The sequence below is a fragment of the Phymastichus coffea genome, unplaced genomic scaffold, assembly GCF_024137745.1.
Source record: "Phymastichus coffea isolate CEN01 unplaced genomic scaffold, Cenicafe_Pcof_1.1 PCOF00029, whole genome shotgun sequence".
In the NCBI taxonomy this organism is placed as follows: Eukaryota; Metazoa; Arthropoda; class Insecta; order Hymenoptera; family Eulophidae; genus Phymastichus; species Phymastichus coffea.
This window is the reverse complement of record NW_026706840.1, coordinates 1001978-1029297: the sequence shown is the minus strand read 5'-3', so window position 1 is coordinate 1029297 and position 27320 is coordinate 1001978. Positions and strand designations below refer to the sequence as shown.

The 27320-nt window shown below is 35.6% G+C and overlaps 1 protein-coding gene across 2 annotated transcripts in view; it reads left to right on the top strand.

The window, feature by feature from the left end:
* Positions 1-25550, top strand: part of LOC131662996 (beta-arrestin-1) — a 254472-nt gene extending 228922 nt beyond the window's left edge. Inside the window, exons 4-6 of one of the 2 annotated variants that reach the window (XM_058933047.1) lie at positions 22842-22928; positions 23033-23170; positions 23250-25550. In XM_058933047.1, the coding sequence (XP_058789030.1) occupies positions 22842-22928; positions 23033-23170; positions 23250-23316 (292 nt within the window). In that variant the 3' untranslated portion in view covers positions 23317-25550. The remainder of the gene's footprint in view (positions 1-22841; positions 22929-23032; positions 23171-23249) is intronic. The other variant, XM_058933045.1, reaches the window with a different exon arrangement.
* Positions 25551-27320: the final 1770 nt, after the last annotated feature.

Sequence of the window (27320 nt, the reverse complement as noted above, 5' to 3'; positions counted from 1 at the left end):
GCGCACCCTTAATTCGTGTCAGGTATGTGCTGCCCCTCGCGGGCAGTTGTCCTGATGAATTGAGAACGTGAATATAATATTCATCGTTACATTGTAAAGAAATCGATATCAATGATCTTATATATTTGTGTGCTTAACAATCATACATTTACATTTTTTTATACATAAATATAGACGTGTTTGAGGAAACTAAAAGATTTATTACTCTTGAATTTTCATCAATAATGATAAATGAAATAAATTCTTGCCTGTAAGCCATAAATATGATTAGCCTATCTACTTGAGATACTGAGGTGTCAATGAGATAGATTTCTTCAATAATGTATAAGCAAGAGAAAATTTGTAAATACCGCTTTTAGCGTTATTTTACCCTAAATATGTATTAATATTTCAATTTTTCTAAATAATAATAATTTAATTAAAATTTAGATATTTATAATTTTGTCATGTTATAGTTTTTTTTTTAATTTAACTATAATAATGTTAATTTGTTCCTTCATAGTTGGAGAGAAATTAGTCTTTTGAATCACGACTTTTATTTAAAACAATAATAATGAAGGAATCCTAACGTACTGAAGCAATTTTAAAAAATATTCATAATCAGTGACTCAAAAATATATAGTATACTCAGGGAAGCATGGGTAGACTGCGCATAAATTTTTGTCGTCCTGAGATCATTAGAAATAATAATTATTATTTACAAACGTATAACGGGGTTTTGGCTAACCCGCCGTTACAATCGAGAGGATGGATTAGTTGACAGCTCGGCTTAATAAACAGCTAATGCCACGAGGCTGGTGCACTGGCACCTGTGTGGCCAAGCCTTTTTAACCAGCCACGACATCAAGCAGCCTCGTGGCCCGCGTAGAGCGTCGCAGGTAGCAGTGGCTGAAAAGCGCGAAAAGTAGTGATGAGCGCAGAGAATTCGCCAAGGATTGGGAGTGAGAGTCGGGTGCAAAGTCAAAGAACGCAGAGAATAAGAAGGATAAGAATAATTTATATAAAGTGTCATAGAGAAACCGTACAGAGTAGTAAATCGGCAAAGAGAGAGAGAAGCAGGCAAGCAAGCAAGAGAGAGCTAAACGAGTCGGTACTTACAATGAGGCGACAATGGCCAGGCCCTCCGTACAATAAGCGTTCGCTCGCTGAATGGCGTTCCCGGACGCCGGTCCTTGCACACACACACTGTCCTGTCTCAAACACCGCACCACTGCACGCACTCGCGAATAATTTAAGGCAACGCCAGACCGAAAGTCCGAATACGCCGAAAAGAAAAGAAAAGTCAAGGATCGCTAAACCACGGCAACTGCCCAAGCAAAGACCGGATCTTCAACGCGTGCTCAAACACGTGTCGCCCGCGTTACGTCCGCCAGTCAATTACCGCGGGAGGCGTCCCCACTCTTTCATCGCGCTTTTCGGCAGCGCGACTACACGCATACACGCGGACGCGACTCTCCCTGCTTATAGGCTCGTTAATAGACATGCCGCGCTCTCTCTCTTACCTTATACTTCGACGTTGTCGGCTGCTGCAGGCTGCTGTATAATATAATGTGAATCCAAATATAGTATAAGTATATTAATTATGTATATGCATGCGTGGGAAGAGAGACATAACGAATGAATTAAATTCGTTATAAACGATTGTAATAAAGATGTTAATAATTATAGAAGTTTCTAATATAGCCTTAAAAACATTATAATTCATTAATTCATTAAATAAGTATAAGTATTTTGAAGAAAAAATTAATTTTTCATCATTTACATAAGGTATATTATTTTTTATATAATGTATATTATCTGTAAGGGAGATTAACGGTGTTTAAGGATGGCTATTTAAAAAATGCCAAAAAACGTTAACTTATATATTCGATATTTCAAACAGAAATACTTTTCTTAATTTTTTCAAGTTCATACCTTGGTTTTCAAGGAAAAAATAAATAAAAATTTAGTTTTTAAAAAATATAAAATAAGAATTGCAACCCCCTGAGTTATAAATACGCCTAATATCTTAGACTTCTTAAAGCAAATATTCTCCACTTGGCTTTATTAAAAAATATTCATTAGATACTAAGCTATAATAAGGAAATGATTTTGCTGGTAAGATTTAGAAATGGCTTTCTACCCTTGAAAATAGATCCCACAGAAAGAAAAATACGATTAATGAGGTCTACAAATGAGCCTACAATGGCCTGCGTTCTATTAGAAAAATAGGTATAAAAGTGCCATATTGTCGATGTGAAACTAACTTCGCTTGCGAAGTAGTATATAATGTAGAATGGAATCGTAGGCTTTTGAAAAATCGAAAAGAATTAGAATGGTAACTTGTGACTTCGCAATATCAATACTCTTAGGAGAACAATTTGAGGACTATGACTTCGGCGTAAATCAGCTTGGCAGGAGACCAAAACATCATTAGCTTCATAGAAATTAGAGAGTTGGAAGTGAATAATGCGTTCAAGTAACGTGGACGGCTTAAAGAGTTTCGCAATGAGGTGAGTATGGGAAATTGAAGAGAGAGAATTGAATACGTCAAATAAATGTCAAAGATGGAATGATACTCTCCTTCCCACTTTTAGTATGGCAACCGATATATACCGTTAAGACCACGATCTTTGGAGGTAGCCCGGAATAACCAGCGCTAACATCAGTTTGAGTGAGATTTTAAAAGCTGAGATACACTATTGACTTTCGGTTAAGGGCGAGAAAGCAGAGACTCGATTAAAAAGAGATTTTTGTAAAAGAGAAGCAGCGTTAATTATAATTCCAAAGTAAGTATTTATAGTATCGCCCGAGAAAAAATGAAAAGGAGATGGAGGAGTAAATTTTGAAAGTCCTAGAGAATGTAGCTTCCTTCATCTATTTCTCGGGATAATAGCATCTCTCAAATTTGATTCAATATATTTGTTTCTAGCAGAGTTTCTAGCAGAATTTTTAGTTAATTTTAACGCTAGACCCTAGTGATTTATAGGCAGTAATATGATAAAATAGGAATAAGCTTTGCAAGCTTATAAGCTCTATCATTTCATTAATTTTAATAGTTCAGAGCTCGTCCAAAGCTTGTTTAGATGAAATACTAACAGGGTGCAAGGGGACAAGGGAATTGAAAGAGTCTATAATCAATTCAGTAAAATTTACAGTTAGTAAATCGACACTTCTGGAGATTGCAGGCCGATATTCATCGGAAGAGTTGAGTCGCACCAAAATATGATTGTTTAGATGATCTGATTTTAATTTACTCAGCCAACAATAGTTGTAGTGATGTGTTTCGGAGAGGGTATATTCATGATAATACGAAAATCTACTTCGATCAGATTGTGATTTGCTATGAATGATGCGTCAAATTTTAATTAATCAAGGATGCTATGAGATGGAGGAATTTTTAACAGCAAGTGATGAGTAAGTTCTGTGGATACATAATGTACACCATTTACAGCTACCAAATCACGCAGTATCTTTGATTCATGTTTGATAATTGGTAGCAAATCAGTATTAAAATCACCGGTGATTAAGACGTTAGTATAATAAGGGTGATACGATGATAAACAATCGAAAAAGAAGTATGGGGATATAGAACCAGGTCTACAATAGATAACTGCAGCAAGTAAAATGAGACAATTATCTTTTATCTCAAATAGCATAAATTCTAGTGTATTATCATAGCATGGATCTGATTGAAAAAAAATATTTGCTGTGAGATAATTGTGAATGTAAAGTGCCACTCCACCTCCCTTTTACTAACACGATTTAGTCGATAAAAATTGAAACCGGGAAGCTGAAGGTGGTTTACGGAAATATCTGGTATGAGAAAAGTTTTGGTGATTGGAAGCATATCGTAGGGTTTTAACGAAACTGTAGATTGTATTAGTGCGAAGTCAGAGAGAGAAATAAGCCCGTTAACATTAATGAGAGCGCATGTTATATAATTTTTTACATGAGAATAGGTGATTGGTTGTGTTTTAAGTTACCACAAGAAACGTAATCATATGCGCCGTTATCTGAGCATTCGACTGATTGTCTGTCAAGAGTTGCAGTTGAAATTAATTAAAAATTTGAAAGGTAATTTGATTCAAGTAAATATTTAGTATGCACTGTGCTCCTCCTTCTGGAATTTTGCCTTGGTTTGAAATTTAGAGCCACGACATTGCGAGTTTCATGAGATGTCAGCGGAATATTTTTGATAGGTTAAGTAAGTCAAGCTCTTCCAATAAAAGTATTGAAGTTGGGGTAGATTGCAGGATTTTTCGCATATAAACACCTAAATTTGAAACAATTAGAGGATAGTAGCCCAAAGTTTTTTATTTTAATCGAGTAGCTGTGAGAAACGTGTGAACAGGCTTGGGACAAAGTGATCGAATAAAGACCTTCGAGGGGGGCCATCTCCAAAAACCTTGAACTCATTTGTATCAGTTAATGCTCCGATCGACGAATGATATCATCACGATCGATCAGATTTGTCAGCGAAAACACAAACGACATCGTTAAAATCACAGCAATGTGTTAAGCGGGAGAGTCTGCTTATAAGCTCAGCTCTGACTAACAATGATATATTGAGTAATGATAATAATCATAGTATGATAGTTACAATAATATGTTGAGTAATGGATTCACGAGGAGAGGTCCCCAGGTGTATTTCACCGATATTTATGACATTGTAATATATTATAATATTCAAGAAAATATTAGACACGTATTTTCATTTAAGTGCTAACTCTCTCATTTTAGGAGTGAAAATCACCCCTAAAAACAGTTTATTTAAATATCTTAAAAACTATTTGGAGTTTCTGAATATAATCAATGTCAAAAAATTTCTTATAAATATACGTTTCTTCAGATATAGCTTTTATACCAAAGGGTAACCTCTATTTTATTCACGGGTAGTTGTTTATTTTTTTAATTATTCTTTTATACAAAGTTGAATAAATCAGCTAGTTTCGGTTAGAAATTGCACTAATAATGAGAAAATAAAAAATTTAATTTGACGTGTTTTGGGATTTTCGAAAAATAGATTTTTTCAGGGGTGTTTTACCTCTACAAATCACCCTTGTCAAACCTTAAGTAGGCTAACCTACCTAACTCTGATAACAGCGAGTATAGTCGGTTTTTTTTCACATAATGAAATTTCACACCACAATCCAAGTAACCAACCTAACCATCTTCCCTTTAACCCACTTGACCCCTAAAAACCAACCTTACCAAACCATAAGCATGTTAACACATCTAACGCTGGGAATAGCGAGTATAATAGCTTATTATTTTTTTTTTTTTGACATGATGAAATTTCACACTACAAGCCAAGTAACCAACCTAACCATTTATCCCAAATCCACGACCCTCACAAATCCACAATACTTAAAACTACAAATCCTAAATCCACAAACCTTAAGGAGGTTACTACCTTACCGTCACTTTCAAAAGTTTAAGGCGGGTTACTGTAGTATCGCCACTTGTAACACTATGTAACAAATATATGAAGTTTTTGTAAGTGACTTTACAGAGTCAAGTTTTAAGATCAAGCTCATATGTGTACACACACACTCATCCGAGTCAGTATCCATGTGTACACACACCGTGAGACTAACGCGAGAAAGAGAGATTTGGCAACATCGCGTAGCCATTTACCAGCTGTTCCCGCTCGACTCGACACTCGTTTTAGTTGTTTTCAACCGAGTGGTTGTACATATTATTTTCCATTTAACCACATTTTGCGAAAATGTCTGGACGATCTCGTTTATCAAACGGCCGGTTTATTAGAACTAAACAAAAACTATGGAGGGAAAAAGCGTTAGCGCGTATGAGTGAAGCAAAAAAGAAGGCGGCGATTTCGGCTGTGATAGAAGAGAAACCGTTGGAAATCGCGGAACGAATCCGAATTGTAAATGTGACAAAATTGGGAAACGAGTTGGAGTGCACGCTGTGCAAAAAAACACTGAGTTTGAAAAAGATTATCAACGAAGAGATTCACGGCTTTCACAGTATCCTAACTGTATCTTGTGACAACTGCCAGACGAATAATATTGTTCACACTGACTCAACACAAACGATCGATGGCCAAAGTTATTCATCAAGTAATTTGTCTGTGTTGTTAGGTGAGTATTAGAGTTCGAGTTATTTATATGCACTAAGATTAAGTTTTAAATATGTATAACGTATCATTGATCTTATTTGAAGGGGCTGTTCATTCTGGAATTGGTGCCAGCGCTCTCAATAAACTACTTGCTTGCGCCAACATTCCAGTTATCACATAAAAACTGTATAAGAGATGTGAAAAAGCTGTAGGAGTTGCTATCGAGGAGGCTGCAAAAGAAAGCTGTCAAAGAGCTGCATTAGAGGAAAGAAGACTTGTCATCGAAAATGTTGGAAAAATGTGCAACGAGTTGTAAGATTTAATATAACCTTGCTTTTTTTTCTCTACAATAGCTTTTGCAAGATTTGAATATAAAAATGTATATGTGAATGAGATGTAAATTTAATCTCGGTCAAAGTTCTGAGTGTTTTTTTTAGTGAATTTTTGAAGTGAAAAAGATTTTTATTACAATCAGTGAACTAAATTAATTATAACGATTAAGAAAGAATAAATCATGCGAAATTAAGCAATATTACAATAAGCAAAGGTAATTAGTTATAAAAATTATAAAAAAATCATGTGAAATTGAAAGATTCTTATTACAATAAGAGAATGAAATTACTTAATTAATTAATAAGAGCTATAAAGTAAAAAATAGAGCGTAAGCTTTAGAATAATTTTTTTATGTAGAATTATCTTATATTAAGCTAATATGCAATATACAAAATACTTATATCAATAAAAAATTGACAATTGTCTAGAAAAATACTGAAAAATAATTTTATAAGGGGATCTCAAATGGTACTGATCAATCATTATGCATTAATTATTGAAATATCATTTCTCTTTCATGTTTAGGCCTGTTGAAATTGCTGAAGATATCTACCCGCTGAAGTCGTCCTTAGAATCTTGCATCGCTTCAGAAGATAACAGCCTTTCAGATCAACAATCCTTTGACGTTGCCGTGGGAGAAATAGTTAATATTATCGTTTCGTATGACATGGGATGGAGCAAACGCGGAAATGGCAAGAGTTACGATAGCTTAAATGGTTACGAAACCATCATCGGTTTCTTTTCTAAACAAATTCTCGACTATACCGCACGAAATCGGGCGTGTAAAAAATGCGAACTTGGACACGACCAAAACGATCACGATTGCCGGATGAATTTTGTAGGTAGCGCGAAAAGTATGGAGGCAGATGCTGGTGTACAACTTGTAAATAATAGCTCCATATTGAACGAAGCGGGTTTGAATGTGAAAGTCGTAATCGGAGACGAGGATAGTTCAAGTATAGCTACCATTCGAAAAAATAAGGTTGGAAAAATACATAAGTTGGCCGATAAAAATCATCTCGTTAAAAATTTCAGTAATGAGTTGTACACCTTAGCAAAAGTTCATAAAAGTTGGCTAAGCAAGGAGTAATAAAACATATTAAAAAATGTTTTTCATATGCGGTTTCGCAAAATAAAGGTGAAACTATACAATTAGCTTCAACTCTTAAAAGTTTACCGGACCATTTATATGCCAATCACGAAAATTGCGACTTATGGTGTCGCCATACCAAACTTGAATCAACGGAAGTGAAAAAACAAACGGTAATTTTAAAAGATCTGCAGCTATACGATGCTTTGCAAATTTTTTTTAAAAAATACTCCGCCAATTCTGAAAAATTTTATGTTTCAGCTTCTAGTCAAAGCAACGAAAGTGTCAGTAATATGATAGCGCGCAAAGCACCAAAAAATATTTGTTTAAGTAAAAGTGCTTCTTGTGATATTAGAGTTGCAAGTGCGGTCAATAGTAAAAATGATGGCGAACAGTCTATTGTAGCTGTAAGGAAAAAGTTGAAATTATCTGAGGGTTGTGCAACAAAAAAGTACACTCACGCAGCTGATAAAAAAAGACTGCACAAAAATATTAAGGCTCAAAGTAAAGAGTTTAAAATACGTAGGCAAACTTTGAATGTAAATAGAGCTAATAAAAAAAACAAAATTGAGAAAAAAGAAGGAGTCACTTATCAATCTAATGTTGGAATGATTCTAAATAATATTGAAAATGTAGATATGATTTTGATCGATAAGCTTACCGAAAATTTACCTAATGAATCTGTAATTGTCTATTTTGACTTAGAGTTATCTGGTCTCGGTGAGGATGATGATATTCTACAAATCGCTGTAAAATGTGGTGAAGATTCATTGAATGTTTATTTGACACCTACTAAAAATATTTCGGCAGCCGCATCGGAAGTTACGGGCTTGACGAATATCGGGAACGAGCTTTACTTGCATAACAAAAAACTTACCACTATTGACGCTCAAGAAGGTTTACGTGAACTTCAGAAATTTCTTATGAAACTAGAAAGGCGATGTCTTTTTGTCGCACATAACGCTTCTTTTGATTCGCGAAGGTTAATAAAAACGATTATTAATAATAACATGCTCAGTGATTTTTCAATGATAAGTGGTTTCTCTGATTCGTTGAAACTTTTTAGAAAAGTTTTACCTGATCGAAAGGGTACTGGTATGTTTAAATTAAGTACTTTATCGAATGAGTTTTTGAGTGGAGAAAATGTTAACAAGCTGCATAATGTTTACTTTGACGTTGTAAATTTGGAAAAACTTGTTAAAGTAATTGCTAGTGAAAAAGTTCTATTTTCTGATATTCTAACACTTACTGACTGTGTCAATAAGTTTAGAGATAGTATTGATGCAAAGCTAGGTTTGCAAATGTTATTGGAATTAAAAGATAGCATTTCTAAAGACCTTTTAAATAAAATTGCAAAACAAAATATTACATTTTCTCATCTGAAAAATTTGCATGTAGCAGGTGAAAAAAAACTAGTAGCTTTTTTGACTGAGAAATTAGAGAATAATCAACCAAGAGTAACTAATAACAAAAAATGTTTAGAGAAAATCATTAATAGGGTAAAAAGTCAATAATGTTATGTTATTTATCTACGGAAAAATCCGTCAATTTTGTTATGTATTTCGAATCGTTAGTTACAATTTAAAAGAAATCGTGATTGTTCAAAGGAACCCGTCAGTATTTTCATACATAAATAAAGAATAATTATAGTATAATATAACGTCTAAAATTATTATGCTTCAAAAAAATTAATGTTTCTAATTTTTTTATTACAAACTAGAAAATATATTTACAGTAGCCTGCAATATTCATCGCGGCTGCACGCGATAAACGTATACCGGCAAGTTGGAAGTATCGGCGGTGTCCACATTGTCTGCTCTCTCCTCGGCTCACGCGGCTTACGCAATGAATCCAATACTAAATATTAAACTTTACATTAAAATATTTCGCTAACGGTGACGCTAGGCTTCCTGACTTTTGGATATCATCTTTATTAAGGTTTTAAAAATATCATACTATTTTTGTAACAAATCGCTAAAAGTCGTTTCTGAGTTATGATTGGAAATGTTTCCAAAACTACCGTCAAATGGCAACTAGGCCTTATACTCGTATGAGACGTGTTAAATTCTAAAACTTTGAAGCTTCATATCTCGTAAACCATGACGGTAGGCCTCACCAAACTTCAACCAGTAATGTGTTGCACCATAATAAATATTTGGTGTGAATATCATTAAAATCTTAAGAAAATGAATTTTGGATAGTAACCTCCTTAAGTCAACTAACCCCGAAACCAACCAACTCATAAACCTACGAAACCCAAAGTTACAAACCCATATACTTGGGCTATAATGATTGGGTTTTAGGGTTTAATAGTTTGAAAACGTTTTCCATTATCAATATGTTGTCTCTTTTTAGATCATAATAAAATTTACAATTAAATTACACTTTCAGTTAATAATATGACCTTTTATGTCATTGTGGAAATTCGATATGTTACTTTTATACTTTGAAAAAATAATTTTCAGAATGAATCTATTTTATATTTTGTGACGCGGTATCTCGACCGCTCACACACATAGGCTCGCAGAGCCAACATTCGAGAGAAAGAGAGTCGTGAGGACACGCACACAGGTGCAAGTAATCGCGAGCGCGAGTTGAGAGAGCGCCGAAAGGGCATACGCACTATAAGTGCGTATACGTTTTCGGCTAGGGCCGCGAGTGGGGGAAGTGTCGGTCGTCGGCGCTATCTTCTGATCGCGTGCGGCTGGTTGGGGCTGGACCACGGACGAGCGAGCATGAATTGAGTGAGCCGACTTTCGTCCGGCGAGCGTTCGAGCAATTCCGAAAGAGTGGAAATTGACCGACCGCGAGAACATCTTCGCCAGCGGGGCGCAGTGGTAAAAGCGAAGCTGCGTGAGTAATACTGTACTATAGTAAGATGCGAGCAAGCCGTGACACAAAGAGAGCAGATGAAAACTGCGCATTGTATTAGTTCGAGCGGCAAGCATAAAAGCCGATTCCGCTTATTTCGTTTGCATGAACATGAGCTCAGTTATCAACGTTTACGTTGATTTATCTAAAATAAATGCAACGGGGCCTAGAAAACCCCATGTGAGCCGCGAAATACCATAAACGCCTCTTTCTATTTTGTCAAATTGATCTGCATGCTGTGAATTTCACCCATTCGATTGCCTCGCGTCGTTCTCTTTTCCGCGTACAATATAAATAACACGTGCGACAAACAGCCGCCAAGTCGCTGACTCCGGGTGACCCTTTACCCACGACAACGGGGATTACAAGTAGCAAGCAGAAATCAGGAGAAAAAGGCGCAGCGTTTATGACGTTGTAGCGCCCATCAACAGGAGCAGGACCCGCGTAAGTCGCGCGTAAGGTGACTGCGTGTATCCGACCAGTTCGCGCTTCTCAGGCCGCGCCGCCGTTGCAGAAGCCGAGCAGATGGACTCGTTACAATTGTTTAGAAAAATTTAAATTTTTCTAAAAATATATGCGTTATTTATCAATTGTAAGAAACATTTAAATATTGTTAATATTATATATTTTCAAAATGCGATTTTTAATTTCTAATTTTTAAATTATAAAATTTAAAAATGTTATCTAATTATAAAATTACAAAATGTTATTTCAAATCGTTTACAATTTTTTATAAATCGCTAAATATTATTTTATTTATTATTATCAGATTAAATTATTTAACCCATTAAAGCCCACGCTAAGACTGGTTGAGATAGCGACAAACAAACTGTGCTATCTTTTGCATAAGTGAAAAATAAAATATACGTATTTTTTTTTATGTTATTTTCAATTGTTTATAACAAATTATTTAAACAAATTACAAAAAAATTCATAATTATCAAAATCTAAATGCGGGAATCGATTCTGGAGGTGAAATCAAGACGAAAACCTATATAACACTTTTTTGTCAGAATTCAATTTGTTAGTGTAACGTAGGAATAAACAATTGCATGTTGGGGAGAAAAAGTGACCATGTCAAGTCCCAAGCAAAATCTATCTGGAATAGCAAAAAATAAACTGTGCTATCCTTTGCATAAGTGAAAAATAAAATATATATATTTTTTCTTATGTCATTTGCAATTGTTTATAACAAACTATTTAAACAAATTATAAAAAAATTTATAATTTTCAAAATCTGAATGCGGAAATCGATTCTGGGGGTAAAGTTTAGACGAAAACCTATATAACACTTTTCTGTCAGAGGCCAATTAGTTATTGTAATGAAGGAAGAAACATTCGGCCTCCTGAGAGTGTTTCAAAAAATCGTATAAAATGAAGCTAATTATTGTATTTATCCATCAATATTGGCATGAATTATTGTAAATATAATCGGTGGGATTGAATTATTGTTCATTGCCATGTCCTTCTTTATGACTTTTGCAAACAGGCATAGAACATTTCTCACAATACCATTCCGTTCTTGTCCGACATGTTGAAATTCCACATTTCCTAAGACTCCCATGTTTCATCACGTGTTCTTGGGATGAAGTTTCACTCTGTTTCTGTCGTTTGGGGGGACGTTTGGAAGATAACTTGTCAATATAATATTCACAAACTTCTTGAACAATATCTTTGGAACCTTTTCTTTCGTCTGGATGTAACTTATTGTAAATCACTGTAGCGTTTGCTAAGGATGCTTGGATGAGCCGTAATACAAGGCACCATGTCCATTTCTTACTTCGAATTGTAGGCATCAAAGCATTACAGTGTTGATCATGTAGATCGACGCCACCCATGTGTTCATTATACATAGAGAAACAATGAGGAAAAAGAATAGATTTTTTCGATGATTCCTGCCATCTCTGCATTTCAACTTTTGGTTCATTTCCATATTTCGAAGAGAGAATCGATACTGGCTTTGAGTCCATAACTGTAATATAATTCAATTTTGAATTCACTTCATGCATTGAAATAGTGTATCCTCTTTTAGCTTTTTTTGGCATTTCGACTTTCACTTTCACACGATTATGCCGAACAGTTCCTGTCGCCGATAAACCATTTTTTTTCAAATGAATCATAAGATCTGGGTTTGTGAAAAAGTTGTCAAAATAAATATGATACTTTTTCAGTTCTTCTCTCTGTGTTTTTTCTAATAAATTCGAAAGTAACTTTATCACCACTCTAGACCCTAAACCAACGGCAACTAAAGGATTTCGTTCATCGATTCCTGATTTACCAGTGTAAATATCAAGATCATATATATACCCATCAGAAGAACAGACTGCCCATTCTTTTATTCCAAATCTAATGGGTTTATTCCTTATACATTGCTTGATACCAAACCTACCAAAGTATTTTACCATTATCTCATCTATTGATAAATTATAGTCAAAGAAACCAAATTGCATACAATTCTCACGAAACATATCATACAGAGTTCTAACCTTCCAGACTTTATCATTTTGATCAGTTTCTTGAAGTTTATAGAATCGTATGTTCTTTTTTATGGCAACGAAATTATTTCTAGACATAAGTTCCGCAATTACTGGACACTGAAGTATTCGCTTTTTTGACCAGTAATCACGAATACTTTTTCTAGAATTGAAGATAGTAATCATTATGATTGTAATAAATTTTTCTAGATCATCCATACATAAATCAAAATGATTTTCAGAAGTGGCTTCAATGATATGGTTTTTCATTGATTTCGAAAAGAAAACCTCAAACAACTCAAAAGCATTTTTGGATTGCAATGATGAAATAGGTGAAATATTGAAGTTGCTCTCGACATGCGGAGAAATATCATTCAAAGCATCATTTTTCCAACTGTACTTATGATTCGGTTCCAACAATTTCTGAGTACTTGTGTATGTACTTTTAACATGTTCGTAAGAACCTGATGGTAATTCATTTGATAATGTATCTTCATTTGGATCACCGTCCGAATCTCCATCTGAACTTTCATATTCATTAGGAATGAATGCTATATCAATATGTTGACCTTCATCACTATCAGAATCTTCAACTAAATTTGGTAGATCGCTAATTCTCCGTCTCGGCATTATCAGTAACGTTACCAATTTAGAACAAAATAAAAACTAAAAGTTTTCCGAAATTATTATTTCAAAGAATAGATCCAATGTATAAATGTTTTCAACCGTTAGCCCGCCACTCAAACGTGATCTCTAACACGGAAGGATTTACGAAATGAAATAAACTTATCCAATTACAGTATAAGATCTCAAAATTTATCAGTAAAAAATACTGATATGATTCCAGATACCATGTGTGAGAATGAAAACACTTATTTGTCAATAGTTTATTTCTACATAAAGATATCAAATTGAACTCTGACAAAAAAGTGTTATATAGGTTTTCATCTCAATTTTATCCCCCGAATCGATTTCCGCATTCAGATTTTGAAAATTATGAATTTTTTTGTAATTTGTTTAAATAATTTGTTATAAACAATTGTAAATGACATAAGAAAAAATATATATATTTTATTTTTCACTTATGCAAAGGATAGCACAGTTTATTTTTTGCTATTCCAGATAGATTTTGCTTGGGACTTGACATGGTCACTTTTTCTCCCCAACATGCAATTGTTTATTCCTACGTTACACTAACAAATTGAATTCTGACAAAAAAGTGTTATATAGGTTTTCGTCTTGATTTCACCTCCAGAATCGATTCCCGCATTTAGATTTTGATAATTATGAATTTTTTTGTAATTTGTTTAAATAATTTGTTATAAACAATTGAAAATAACATAAGAAAAAATACGTATATTTTATTTTTCACTTATGCAAAAGATAGCACAGTTTGTTTGTCGCTATCTCAACCAGTCTTAGCGTGGGCTTTAATGGGTTAAATTTATTATTATCAGATTAAACCTTATTTGTTTTTTATAATATACGTACTGTTAATAATTTTGTGAATTCGAGTTATCGAGTAATGAGTAACGTAAAAAAAAGTTGTTTTTGGTATTTTAATTTATCAACTATTGACATTAACGTCCTTTTATCTTCTTGATAAATTTATCTATTTATACGTGATTCGGGAGCTGGCAAAAACAATGATAACAGCAATTTTACTTTACGTTTTCTTCAGTTTAAATGTTTGTTTCAACATGATAAATATAATCAATATATTTTCTTGTATAAATATTAAAAGTTTTTTAAATTGATAGAAAATGATTGTAAATTATACTAATGTTCTCAATTTACTTCTAATAACGTTTCAAGTACTTAATCTAGAAGAAACTCCAATAACACAATAGAAACATAATTTAAAAAATGACATTGAAAAAATATTGTTTAATACCATGGAAACATTTAATGAAACTGAAGTAGTTTAAGATGAAACTCTAGATTTTGCAGAGTTTTATAAAGATGCTGAAATGCAAGTGATAGAAGATGATGAAAGAGATATCTCCACAGATGAAACTTTTCAAGCTTACAGCAGATGTTGAAGAATTATACCACTACTACAATCAAGAGCAGTAGACTTTTGGAAAAGTGGTGTAAATAAAATAACCACATATCCCCAAATCATCAAACTCTAACAAGTTAGTACCTCTAATGGGCTGATAAACACAAACACCAAATCCATAAACCCTAAACTCACAAATCCCAAATCCACAAACCCTAAACTCACAAATCCCAAACCCACAAACCACATATCACCAAACTCATTGACCCACAAATTCCACACCCTCAAACCAAAAACCGCCAAACTCCAAACCCACAAATTACAAATTCATAAAAATCTTGAACTGCAAACCCACTGTACCTACCTAATTTGGTTGATTCTTGGTTTAAGAATTTATGGTTTGAGTTTAAAGTTTGTAGTTTTTAGATTTGGAGTTTGTCGATTTTAGGGTTTATAGAGTTTTGGGGGATTTCTGAGGTTTGTGGGTTTCGAGGTTTATTGGTTTGGGTTTTAAGTTTTGTGAGTTTGAATTTGAGGATTTGGGGGTAAATTAGTTTGATAATTTGGGCGTATATGGTTTGTGGGTTAGCGGTTTGTGGGTTAAAGGGTATGTTGGTTTGGAGTTGGTTGGTTTTTGGATTGATTAGTTTCGGTGTTAGTTAGCTAAGGTTTGTAGGTTTTGGGTTTACGGGTTCGAGGGTTGGGGGTTTGTAATTTGCGGATTTGAGGTAAATGGTTAGTTGGATGACCTGACTTGTGGTGTGAAATTTAATTTTTTTAAATAAGCGACTAAACTCGCAGCTCCCAGGTTTATATATATATATATATTGTGATGATGCGTCATCACACAAAAAATATATATACTACCGGCACTTGCGGCAGAACAGCCACGACCGCATATACCCACCCACGCACGTCCGGATCTCGCGAACTATGGCCCCCAGCAGTCTCCCTGACCAATTCGCACGACCCTTACACTCGCGTACAACCCCTCGCGCACTCACGACCCGATCCGACACTTCCCCGGGAAACTGGAAGCCCTTAAAGTTTCCAGCCGCGATCAGCTGATCGCAAGCCCCGTAACTAAGGCAGACCTAGTTAGACTAGAAGTAGGGGCGACCGAGCGCGTGACAGCGAGCGAGATCGCCGATACTAGACCGATCGGACGCGAGTGAGGGGAATCGGTAAGACCAACGAGCAGTGGATAGAAGAGGATAGACAAGCGACGCTATTTGACCGGCCAATCGTTATCGGCTTAGGGGTGGTTGGGCTAATGAGTGAAAACCGACGCTATCTTCGCGACCAGTAGGCAAATTAGGCGCGAAGAACCGACCAATAAACAAATTGCGCGGGCAAAAATATCGGTATAGACGGCGCTGAGACCCGGCTTAGCAACAAGCCGACCAATCAACAATAACTAAGGGGAAGTAAGATAGGAGAAGCGGCGCGTCGCCGAAAAACGGCGCGCCAGTACCCGTTAAGCCTTGACGGCGAGAAGTACCCGTTAAGCCTTGACGGCGAGAAGTACCCGCCGAGCCTCGCTGACGCGCGGTACCCGAGGAAGCAGATAGAAGCAGATAGAGCAGATAGAAGAAAATAGAAGCGAAAAATAGAAGCAGAAAAAGCGTAGTGGAAGTAGTGAGAGTAGTGAAGTAGTGAGAAGTAGTGAGAGTAGTGAGAAGTAGTGAGAGTAGTGAGAAATAAAGAAAATAGTGACAAGAGCAGCGATAGAGATAGTGACAGAGTAGCAAAGTGACGGAGCAGCGGCGACAGCACCCGCAACAATAGTAATAACGGCGACGCCTACGATAATTGTAACGACCACTACAGCGGCCTTGACGGCAGTGGCCGCAACCGCAATCGTCTTCAAATCCCATCGGAGTAAGTACGCTTTTCTCCCCTTAATTCTTATATAACCGATAAACGCGAGATTGTCGTGTAATTATTGACCGCCGCGTTTCGGGAGTGCCGTACGACCTCCGCGCGTTCGATGATGTGATATTCGCGCCTACTCGTTGCTGACCTTTGAAAATCTCTTTGTCGAGCCGTTGTGTTGTCTATTGTCCGGGAGGCGAAGCTGTCGCGTAATTGCCGCACGTTTGCGGCACGGGAGTGTCGTACGACCTTCGCGCGCCTTACGTTTTGCGATCATATATCTTTACCGCCGATTTTCCGAGCTTTCCCTTTGTTGCGTCGTCTCATTGTTCCGTGTCTGAAAGGCTAAATCACCGCATGATTGCCGAATATCTGCGGCGCGGGTATATCGCATGACCTTCGCATATTCGCCTTCGTTGTTGCGCGTGTTTTCGCCACCGACCTTCCGAGCATCGTCTTGTGCTGTTATACTGTTGTCATCCGAGAAACGAGTTTCCTAAGTGTGCGCGTCTACGAATTCCTTTTCCGAGCCGATCGAAAATATTACGCGAGTCGTGCTAGACCTTCGCTTGACCGGCAGAGTTCGGATATACATTGTCGTCTTGTTTTGTTCGCGATCATCGCTACAAAGTGCCAACAACGCCGCGAGCAGTAACTAACCTTCGCGCGACCGACCGAATTCCTACGCATATTTACCTTGGACGAGCTGGAATTATCGCCGCGAATAAACAAATCGACATTGCTTGACCGTGTCCGAAACCCGAAATTATTTATCCGAGCTGTTGTCTGCCTAGATCTACTTCGCGTCGTAGTGCGCCACTCGCGTCCCCCAGTAACCTAGACCAGGCTGACCATCGCGAGGGATAGATCACTGGGGTTGACCTGGGAAGTTTTGGCATAATAAATTTGAGTTACCCTTAAACCTGACTTGTTACTGACTACACCCACTTGATCGCCTCATCCCCCGTAGCTTTCGCGATCGGTCTGAGATCGGTAAGCGCGTGCGCGAATACCCTGATTGTCACCTAGCCGATAGCCGCCGTCGCGGGAACCACGCTACCAGTCCACGGAAGGAGCTATCCCCTAAACCACTAGTCCGTCAGTCAGGGCGCCCCTGTGACGCCCCCCTCGATGTACCCGCTTCTGGATTAAGAGCCGCCATGCCCCGAACTACACCTAGCTAGCCGAACGAGCCGCAGCCGTGGGTGGCCTTGTAAACCACCCGTTGCCCCCCTTACCCCTTTTCGCTCGATACGTCTCCCCGCTTTAGACTCGAACGAATTCGTGGCCTAGGACTTCGCGCTCCCACTTCATCCTTCATAGGTGATAGCTACGCGAGCAGAGCACCGACGGCGACGAGGAGGGAGGCAGCGGGGAAACCACCCGACCATCACAGCGACCAGCAGGACCGCGCCGAGTCGTCAGCCAACGTTGCAGCGCTACCTGCTCTCCTAACGCGAGAGCACGGTAGCTGGCGCCCAACAAAATTAAATAAAAGCTGCGTACGTTGTCTCGGCTGACTGCGCGCCGCTGGCGACAGTGCGAGACCGGAGAAATACCTGTCAATTATTTTTCCCCTCCCTCTCCCCCGTCGCAATATATATATATATATATATGGGTTAACGTGCTTGTGGTTTTTTGGGGGCGGTTTTTAGAGGTTATGTGAAAGTGTAAAGAGTTAGGTCCGTTAATTGGCTTGTGGTACATAATTTTATTATTTAAACCCATTAATGCGCAAAACGTTATTTTTGTGCACGCATTTTCAAGCATAAAAATGAAATGGAAAACCTCGTTGATTTTCTGCCGAATTTGCTTATCGGGGGTTTTACGGTCGCTCTTTCAGAAAATCGCACTTATTTTTCAATATAATTCGAATAACCTAATTTTTTAAGGTTTTTTCGAAAAATCATCGAATTTTTTCATAATTTTATTTTAAAGTGTATTATTGTAATTTTACAATTTTTTTACCGCCATAAGACCACCTGAAATCATGGTCTGAATGTCTGACATTTCTGAAAATGTGGTTGTAAACATCTACTTTTGATTTGGTATTTTCAAAATGGCCACTTTTTTGTAACAGCACTATGAAAAACTTCATGAATTTTTTACTCAAAAAGGAACGACTTTACAAATAAACATATACAGAATAGAAATTGCTTAGAATCAGTTATAGAATACGTCTGAATTTTTTTGAAACGATTTGGACTATTTTTGATTTTTTCGAAAATGACCAAAAATGGCCCAAATTTTTTCGAAAAAAGTTTGGATGTGTTTCATATCTGAGTCTGAGCATTTTTCGTTTCATAGTTATTGCTGTAACTATGAAACGGGTTATTCATAGCAGAACTAAAGATTCAATGTATTTTCAATTTCAAATGATTTTTCATAACGAGTTGTATGATAAACGACTAAATTTTGTAATAAAAAAGGTTTGATGTTACGAAAACAATAAATCGGTAAACAAAAATCGGGCTTTTTACGTGATGACGCATCATCACACAATGCCATTTCTTACCGAAACAAGCTGATTTAATCAATTTGATATAAAAGAATAATTAAAACAATACATAACTACCCCCTAAAAATAGGGTTTACCACCTAACCCTTTGGTATAAAAGCTATGTCTGAAGAAGCGTACTTTTATAAAAAATGTTTTTTTTTTTATTTAATGTCGCTCTATTTATCCTCCATCAGTGCAAATCAGCAATGTATTTGAGAACAAAGCACATGAAATTTTTTTCAGTGGTACTTGTATTAATCAGCAGGGACTGGGAATCGAACCCGGGCCTACCGGGTGCGACTCCGTCGCCCTACCGACCGAACCATTACAGATCTCAATAAGACATTTTTTGTCATTGATTTTATTCAGAAATTCTAAATATTTCTTGAGATATTGAAAAAAAAAACTGTTTTAGGGATGAACTTTAGGGGTGATTTTCACTCCTAAAATGAGCGAGTCAGCACTTAAAAGAAAATACGTGTCTAATATTTTCTTGAGTACTATAACATATTACAATATTATTAAAATCTGTGAGGTACACCTGGGGACCTTTTCTTGGCAAACCAGCGCAGAGGTTGTAAAAAGCCAAAAGCAATAAGCATCATAGCGGCTTGCGAAAGTGAATTAGCAAACTCGTCCGGCAATCCAATGACATGTACTTCGTATTTGTCATATGAAGCCGAGAAGTTTATTTATCGCTTTCGTTTACGACGGATCTCCGCAATGTCCTTGCTCTGCTGATCATCCCGGTTAATCCAATTTTAGAACAAAGAATTAACCTCGCCGGGATGCGCAATGAACCAAGCTGGAGGAGCATCCAAAATTAATTGCACGCCAACCATATTTATGCACAGTGTGTCCAAGTTGCCTGCCACTGCGGTGCCGCTTTCGGTACACAATTATTTAGCAGCGTGTATTGAAGGGAAAGAGGTGAAGCACTTTTTAGATGATAAAGTGACTGGAAATAATTCAGTGAACGTTACTAGCGTACTAAAAATCGAAATTGGCTTGGTTAGTGACAATGATCTTAAATGTCTTGTATAACAGGAGAGAACCACTGGCAGATCATCACTGAGCGTCGTGCGGCTAGAGCACCATTGATGCGCAAGCTCGTTGCAGTTTACGCATAGAATGGATGCGTCAATCCTCCTACCAATAACGTTTCAACAGACCGTACAGAGATTTGATCTGCTACTTATTTAAGATGCTAAAAATAAATTCATAGTACAGTCGAAATGGAATAAATAGCCTATATCAAACGTTGGAAACTACAGTAACAGAATAAAATACAGACTGACGAGTGACGCTCGAGAATAGCTGTTCGGTGATTTAATTGTAATTCGAATAAAGCGGTAGGAAAATTCGCACAGATTTGCACAATCGCGGTAAGATAGTTGAAGGTCAATGCACCCTCATTCTGAAAATGTGAAATATTTAACCTCAACGATCGATGTCAATATTTATCCACATTTTGAACGTAATATTAAATTTAATGGTCGCACTAAAAATAATCACCAGCATTAAAATATAAAACAGTAACGTTATCACGAAGCGAAGTAATGATTAGTTGATTAATGATTGTCTTTATAGATAAAGTAGATATGTAACAGCAGTTAAGAAAAAGTGACTGCCTGAATATAAGAGTGCACTAGGCTGTCAAAAGTCGTGTCTTGTAGGGAAACTGATAATGATGGTGCCGTAAAATCAAAATTTCCGTTGAGCGTGGAAAATACAGGCGGAAAAATGATTGCTTGGTTCAAGATTAGCCGAGCCGGGTTTAAAATTCACCGAAAACAAAAAGGCAACTAAAATCACCACCTTCCGAAATGAAACGCTCTCGAGTGAATTATGAATGAAACGTCAGTAACACAGAAGCGAAAGAGTAATACATATATTTCAAATTTATGAGAGAGAGAAAGAGGGGCGGGAGGCTAGTAAAAGAATTAGATAAGGAGGAGAGTAGCACTCGGCAAACAGAGATAGTACGAGCATACTAGGAGCCAGCGTAGTCGAGAAGCCTATTCGTTTCTTTCGTTGTGACCGCTCAGGTGTTTTGAGTAGTGAATTATAATTTGTGTGGTTAGTGGTTGAAGGAAACTTGCCCACTCGGCATCTTTAAAGGTGTGACAAGCGTCGAAAGACGCTTTCTGAAAGACCGAATAAACTCGACTCTTTTTTTTTATTTTAAGACACGCTTGATAGTTGTTCATTGTTAACATCTATTCGATCCTCGCTCGTAGTAAAAACGTGTCTTTTGTTCCTTACCTGATTTCGCGCTTTAACACAAGATTTTAGCCACGCTAAATGCATACGCTGCAGCATCTTTTAATCAAGTAATAAATAGAAGCGACGGTTAGCCTCACATCAAAGGACGATTTATCATATCTATTTGTTAATGGTATTAAATAATTAATTCAATTACACTGGCAAACAACAAAAACCACTTTCCTGATATTCAGACGCGACATAAATATACCTCTGTATTTTGAATCGGAGAGTACGAATCTAAGACCCATTAAATACCAGAGATCAAGATCAAATGGGTTTATTTTACAAAAAAATAAATTTTAGACTGCTGATTCTGAAACAACGGGAAATTGTACGTTCAGATATCTATTTCATTTTTTTGTATCATCTTTTTCTTCGTTTATAATGTTCTCTTTTATTGCCAAAGAATCTATGCAGCGGATTTCTAGTCCTTTTCGATTTTCCATTATCATTATCGCCTGATACTTGATCTATCTTTAGTAACTAACAGCACTCTGTCAATATATTCACGTCCCATTTTCTTTGCCATCTAAGTTCAACTTCTTTTAGATCTTAATGAAAGCGCTCCCCTTGTTCTTCGCTATAATTGCCTAGGTTCTTAGGAAATTAACTAACGTGAGAATCCATAAAATGGAGTTTAAAATTCTTCAAACATCCCGATCATTGATAGTTTCTCACAATATAAAACGTATTAATACAGTAGTCTAGTCCCATGAACGTCATATTTTCGTATTTTTGAAATCGTCAAATGAACTCTTTATATAATAACATAAAATGTCCTTGAAATGATATAAAAAAAATGAAATAGATATCTTGACGTAGAATTTCCTGTCCTTCCAGAATCAACAGTCAAAGATTCATTTTTTGCAAAATAAACACATTTGGCTTTGACCCGTTCAGATAGGAATCAAGTAGAACCCGGATTCGGATTTAACGACCTAAAAATTCTAAAACCTTATAATTATTTCCGTTCAAATAACTTTTTTCTCCATTTCACCTTCAAATGTCTTTGACCCAGGTGTGTTGGGATCTAACGGTCCTCAGATTCGAGCTCAGAGATTTAAAATACATAGGAATATGTATGTCATATCCGAATATCAGGAAAATGTTTTTTTCTTTTTTGTGCCGGTGTTATTGAAGCCACCGTTGTGTAATATTAAAATTTAGATCTAATCTAAATTGAGTAACTGCTTAATAGCTTATTATTTCTTACTAGTTTTAATTGGATTGATTTTAATTATGTTGCATGTTATAAAGATAAATAAATTGATTCAAAATTATTGATAAGTAGTAGGCAATTATAAATAAATATTAAATTATATATTTTGGGAACTATAGCTATAATTATACTTTTGTTTCAATAGTGTGGCAGATCCATCTCAGCGGGAAAATCTTGGTATCATTGTGCAATACAAAGTCAAGGTGAAACTATGCTTAGGTGCGCTAGCGGGGTGAGTTTTCTCTAATAAACTAGTTAAAATAAAAAAATCTTGTCTTCTATCTTGTATATTAATATGACTAAATGACATTGTTATTAACACATTGATTTATTTAGAGAATTAGTAGCGGAACTGCCATTTATATTAATGCACCCAAAACCTGAAGAAGAGGAACCTATCCAAACAAATTGTCGACCAAGTCCATCGCAGAAAATCGAGGATGGAGATGATGCTAATCTGATTCAGTTGGATGAGTAAGATTTTTGATTTTTATATTGACTTTAAAGAATTTTTCGAATATATACAATATAACAAAATATTTTCATGTTGCAGAGAAGCTGATGACATTATATTTGAAGATTTTGCCCGTCTAAGGCTGAAAGGGGAAACGGACGCTTAACCGTCTTCTTTATTTGGAAGATAATTAGCCGATCACGCAGAACAACGAGACTTACGCTTTTTAGCATGAGGCTTTTTGATTTGAATTTATCGTAACTCTGGATACATTACCGCCGACTTAGCCGCTTCTGTAGCCATTAGTAGTATCACCAATTTTCTTACGGATATTTTGCACTACAGAAGGGCCTCGCGATGAAAACGCATTTCGATATAAAAGGACAGTTTATTGTTCTTTATCTACGTTTCTACTACGTTATTCTACTCAATTTCTTAAACTTATAATCAAGTCAAAGTACTACCAAAGCAGCATTTTTGTGCGTGCGATTTGTTTATTCTACTGGCAAAGCGATTCATAAAAATTATTTTCTATGGAATATTATGAAGTAACTAGTTTTCGGAGTAATGATTGCCTGTATTTTTTCTTTCCGTATAAGTATCTACGGATAATATATTATTATCTAAGCATTTTTCTTTACTTTATACTCTTTTGTTGTTGCAAATTACCTAAGTAATTTTTTTTCTTAATGAATTACTGATACTATTATTAGCGATCGTGATGAAAACAATGAAAGTGAATTTTAAGCACAAATAAATTTATATCATACTATCATGAACTCATAGTATGATAGTTTTAATAATTTTGACGTGAGTGAATTGATGATTTACGAAAACTGATGTGCTGATATCACTGAAACATTTGAACTACATTTCTGGATTTGAAAAAAAGTTCATTATTATTAACCTTTAAAGAACGCAGGTTTCTCGTTTCAACATGATTTCTTGTTTTCATCAAAACCTATGTCTAAAAACGTGGGATTATTAATTTAGATACCCTAAGTGGCAGGCAGTCCATATATGGATTATCCCTGTCTGAAACTCTACAGACAATATAAAATTTTTGTTCCATGTTTTAAGTATAAAATCGGAATTTTTATAGGTATTTTAAATCAATTTATTATTGTTCATGAATGTTGAAATTATTATTTTTAAATTTACAAAAAAATTAAAACAAAAGCTAGTTTTACAACTGCTTTTATTTGATCTGGAAATCAAATCAAGTTCCTAGGAATTTTTTCATTACTGTTTTCTTTTATAACACGTCAAATTTAATTTAAAAACAATAGTTTGTGTTATCAGAGTGGTCAGTATATAGACTATCCCGTTCTTTAAAGGTTAAGTAAAATTTAATACACTGTCTATATTATTTTTTAATGTAAAATCAACAAAACTGCTTATCTTGAAAGATTATTATCATTATTTCAACAATAAGCTGGAACAGATAATTTGTCTTCAATAAAATATCTATTTTCATTCAATAAATCAACAGCGGATATTTTTTTTTTATTTGAAACGTATTTGTTCATCTTTCTGATCGATTATCTAGTACTATAATATATAATATAAATAGTCAATTGTCTTAAAACTAGTATAATAAAGAAAACTTTACTTTTTTGTTATATTGATAAAATCGCAGGAACAATTATTGACTGAAAAAATATATTTACACATACACACACACACACACACACACATACACACATGTATATATAAAAGCTAAAGTATAATATAACATACAAACGAAATATGATAATGTTACGAATATTGGTTTACAACCAAAACAAAAAGGTCCATTTATATTTATAATAAGGCTTTATGCGTTGATTAAATAAACATGTATGTAATTATAAAATTTTCACAAAACAGACAATATGTAACTATTATATTACAAAATCTACTCTTCAAAAGTTTAAAAATTGCTATAAACTCTGAAGGACAAGTTGTTATTCCGTGCGAGTTCGCATAAGGGCACCCGAGCACGAGCGCGCGTTGACAGTACCAGCCAGCTATCGAGTCGGCACCGACTAGCTTGCGTGCAAAAAGGAGAGAGAGGGCAAGAATCGATATTTTTTGTCGATGCTTCATCCATGGACACCTGTACTCGGCATAAATATTGCGATCACTAAACCACCATTAAATAGTAACTAACTAGCCACTCAGCTACTGAATCCTAAAAAAACATTCAAGTACACCAGGTAGAGAAACATAACACAAAGCATTGAGCTTTGACAGACATCCTGAGTTGAGCAATTTCCTCGACCAACAAACGAGCCGAATCGAAATACTCTTCACGAAAAATTTTGCCGGAAATCAAGTAAGCTGGATAGCTTCGCGTGCGTGATCGATTCGGTTAATGGTTGTTGACACAACATCGCAGTGTGACATAATTTATCCAGGTTGCGCCTCTCACTCTCTCTCTCTCTCTCTCTCACGAGGTAAACAGTTATCGCGCAACAATAGCCAATGTGTCCTGTCCGATACTCCCGGCCTCCGTTTGTAGAATCAGTGTACACTCCGCCAGTGATTAATAAAACCCGATTTTGGTGCAACCCAAGTTTGTCTGTCCACTTATCAACCCATTCTCGTTTCCTCGCATCAAATCCGAACGCACTTTAATGACGACGTATCCATCGCGTTCGTTTTCAGCAGTCAACTATTCGCAATGAATTTCCAGTAGAGGCTAATGCCTCCTCGATTCAATAGGGAACAGTGGAAGGACCTTCTGCGACAACTGACCGAATCAACACAAGCTACTTGCGCATACAATACCCCGCGCCTTTGCAAAAGAATATCCATCCTATTACAAAACATAAATGACTGTATACTTTACGTGTATAAATTTTCAAATAATGAAAAGTTTTCGATTTTCTAAGATCAACTTTGAACCCTTGTGTTAAAATACACTTGGTAAGATTCTTGATATACCAAATAACAGGATTCAAGTAGAAGAACAATATGTTTTCTCTCTCTGAAAAGATTACATTACAAATAATAAATCGCGATTTAAAGCTAATCTAGAACTTTAACCCTTTTGTAGGTGAAAGAAATTAAAAACAGATAAGCTATTTATAATTTAAGTAGTTCGAAGCACCACTAAATTCAAGTATATCACTATATTTACATAATTAATTTCTTCAAGTAATGGGTTGAAATAAATTTCTGCAAAATTACTACTAAAATCGGATTTTACGAAATATATTTATTTCTAACTGTTTGCACAATTGATTTACTGACACAAGTACATCATTTTAATTCGTTCAGACGTATTTAAGTAAAAAGTCTTTATTAATCTCATATTTTATTGCTATTACACTCCTCATCACTTTCTTCGGATGGATAATATACAGACGATTTTGCAGCCATACCAAATGGATCAATGATATCCGATTCGCACGAGTTGATTTCCATCGGCTCATCTTCGCTTACACAAGTAACAGATTTTCTCTTTTCCTGTTTGACTTTTTTTTTCGTTGAATATTTATTGTATAATCTAGTTCTATTTTCATGATTTCAATATTTAACAGTAATTATACGTGAATTTTTATAATTAATTTTAATTCTTATTTACAATAATATGAGTGAATATTTTTAACAAGAGTCCAAACTTATAAATTAATTGTACATATTTTAAATGTAAAAGAGTTCATCACAGGATTGAACGTGGAACCTATTCTTAATAAGTTTTTTCCGTGTTTTAATGATTCAATAGCACAATCCTCGGCATGTTTCATACAATAACTCACTATTTTACAAAAATGAAGAGAAAGCACTATAAACTTCATGTGATATTTTTTGGAAACTTTCTTTGCGATTTTCTTGTTTGTTACAAAAGCATTTGTCATAACTACTCATAATATAATACGGATACAATAAAGTTACTGCAAGTCAGAGTGTCATAATGGTAAGTAGTCCAAAATACAACGGAGGTCAAAAATTTATTCCCAAATGATACATCCTTATCTTATAAGAGCAACGTGGAACAAAACTAAGAAGTTTACATGTTGTTAAGAAGCTGGGGGGATAATGGCAAAATATACCATTACGTTAATTTTGTATAAAACACAAATAAACACAGAGAAAAAGTTATATAGATGTTTGAAAATACACTATAACAATTGTTATTATAGAATTTTAATATTTATTACGAGTTTATACGTAATTGCTGTG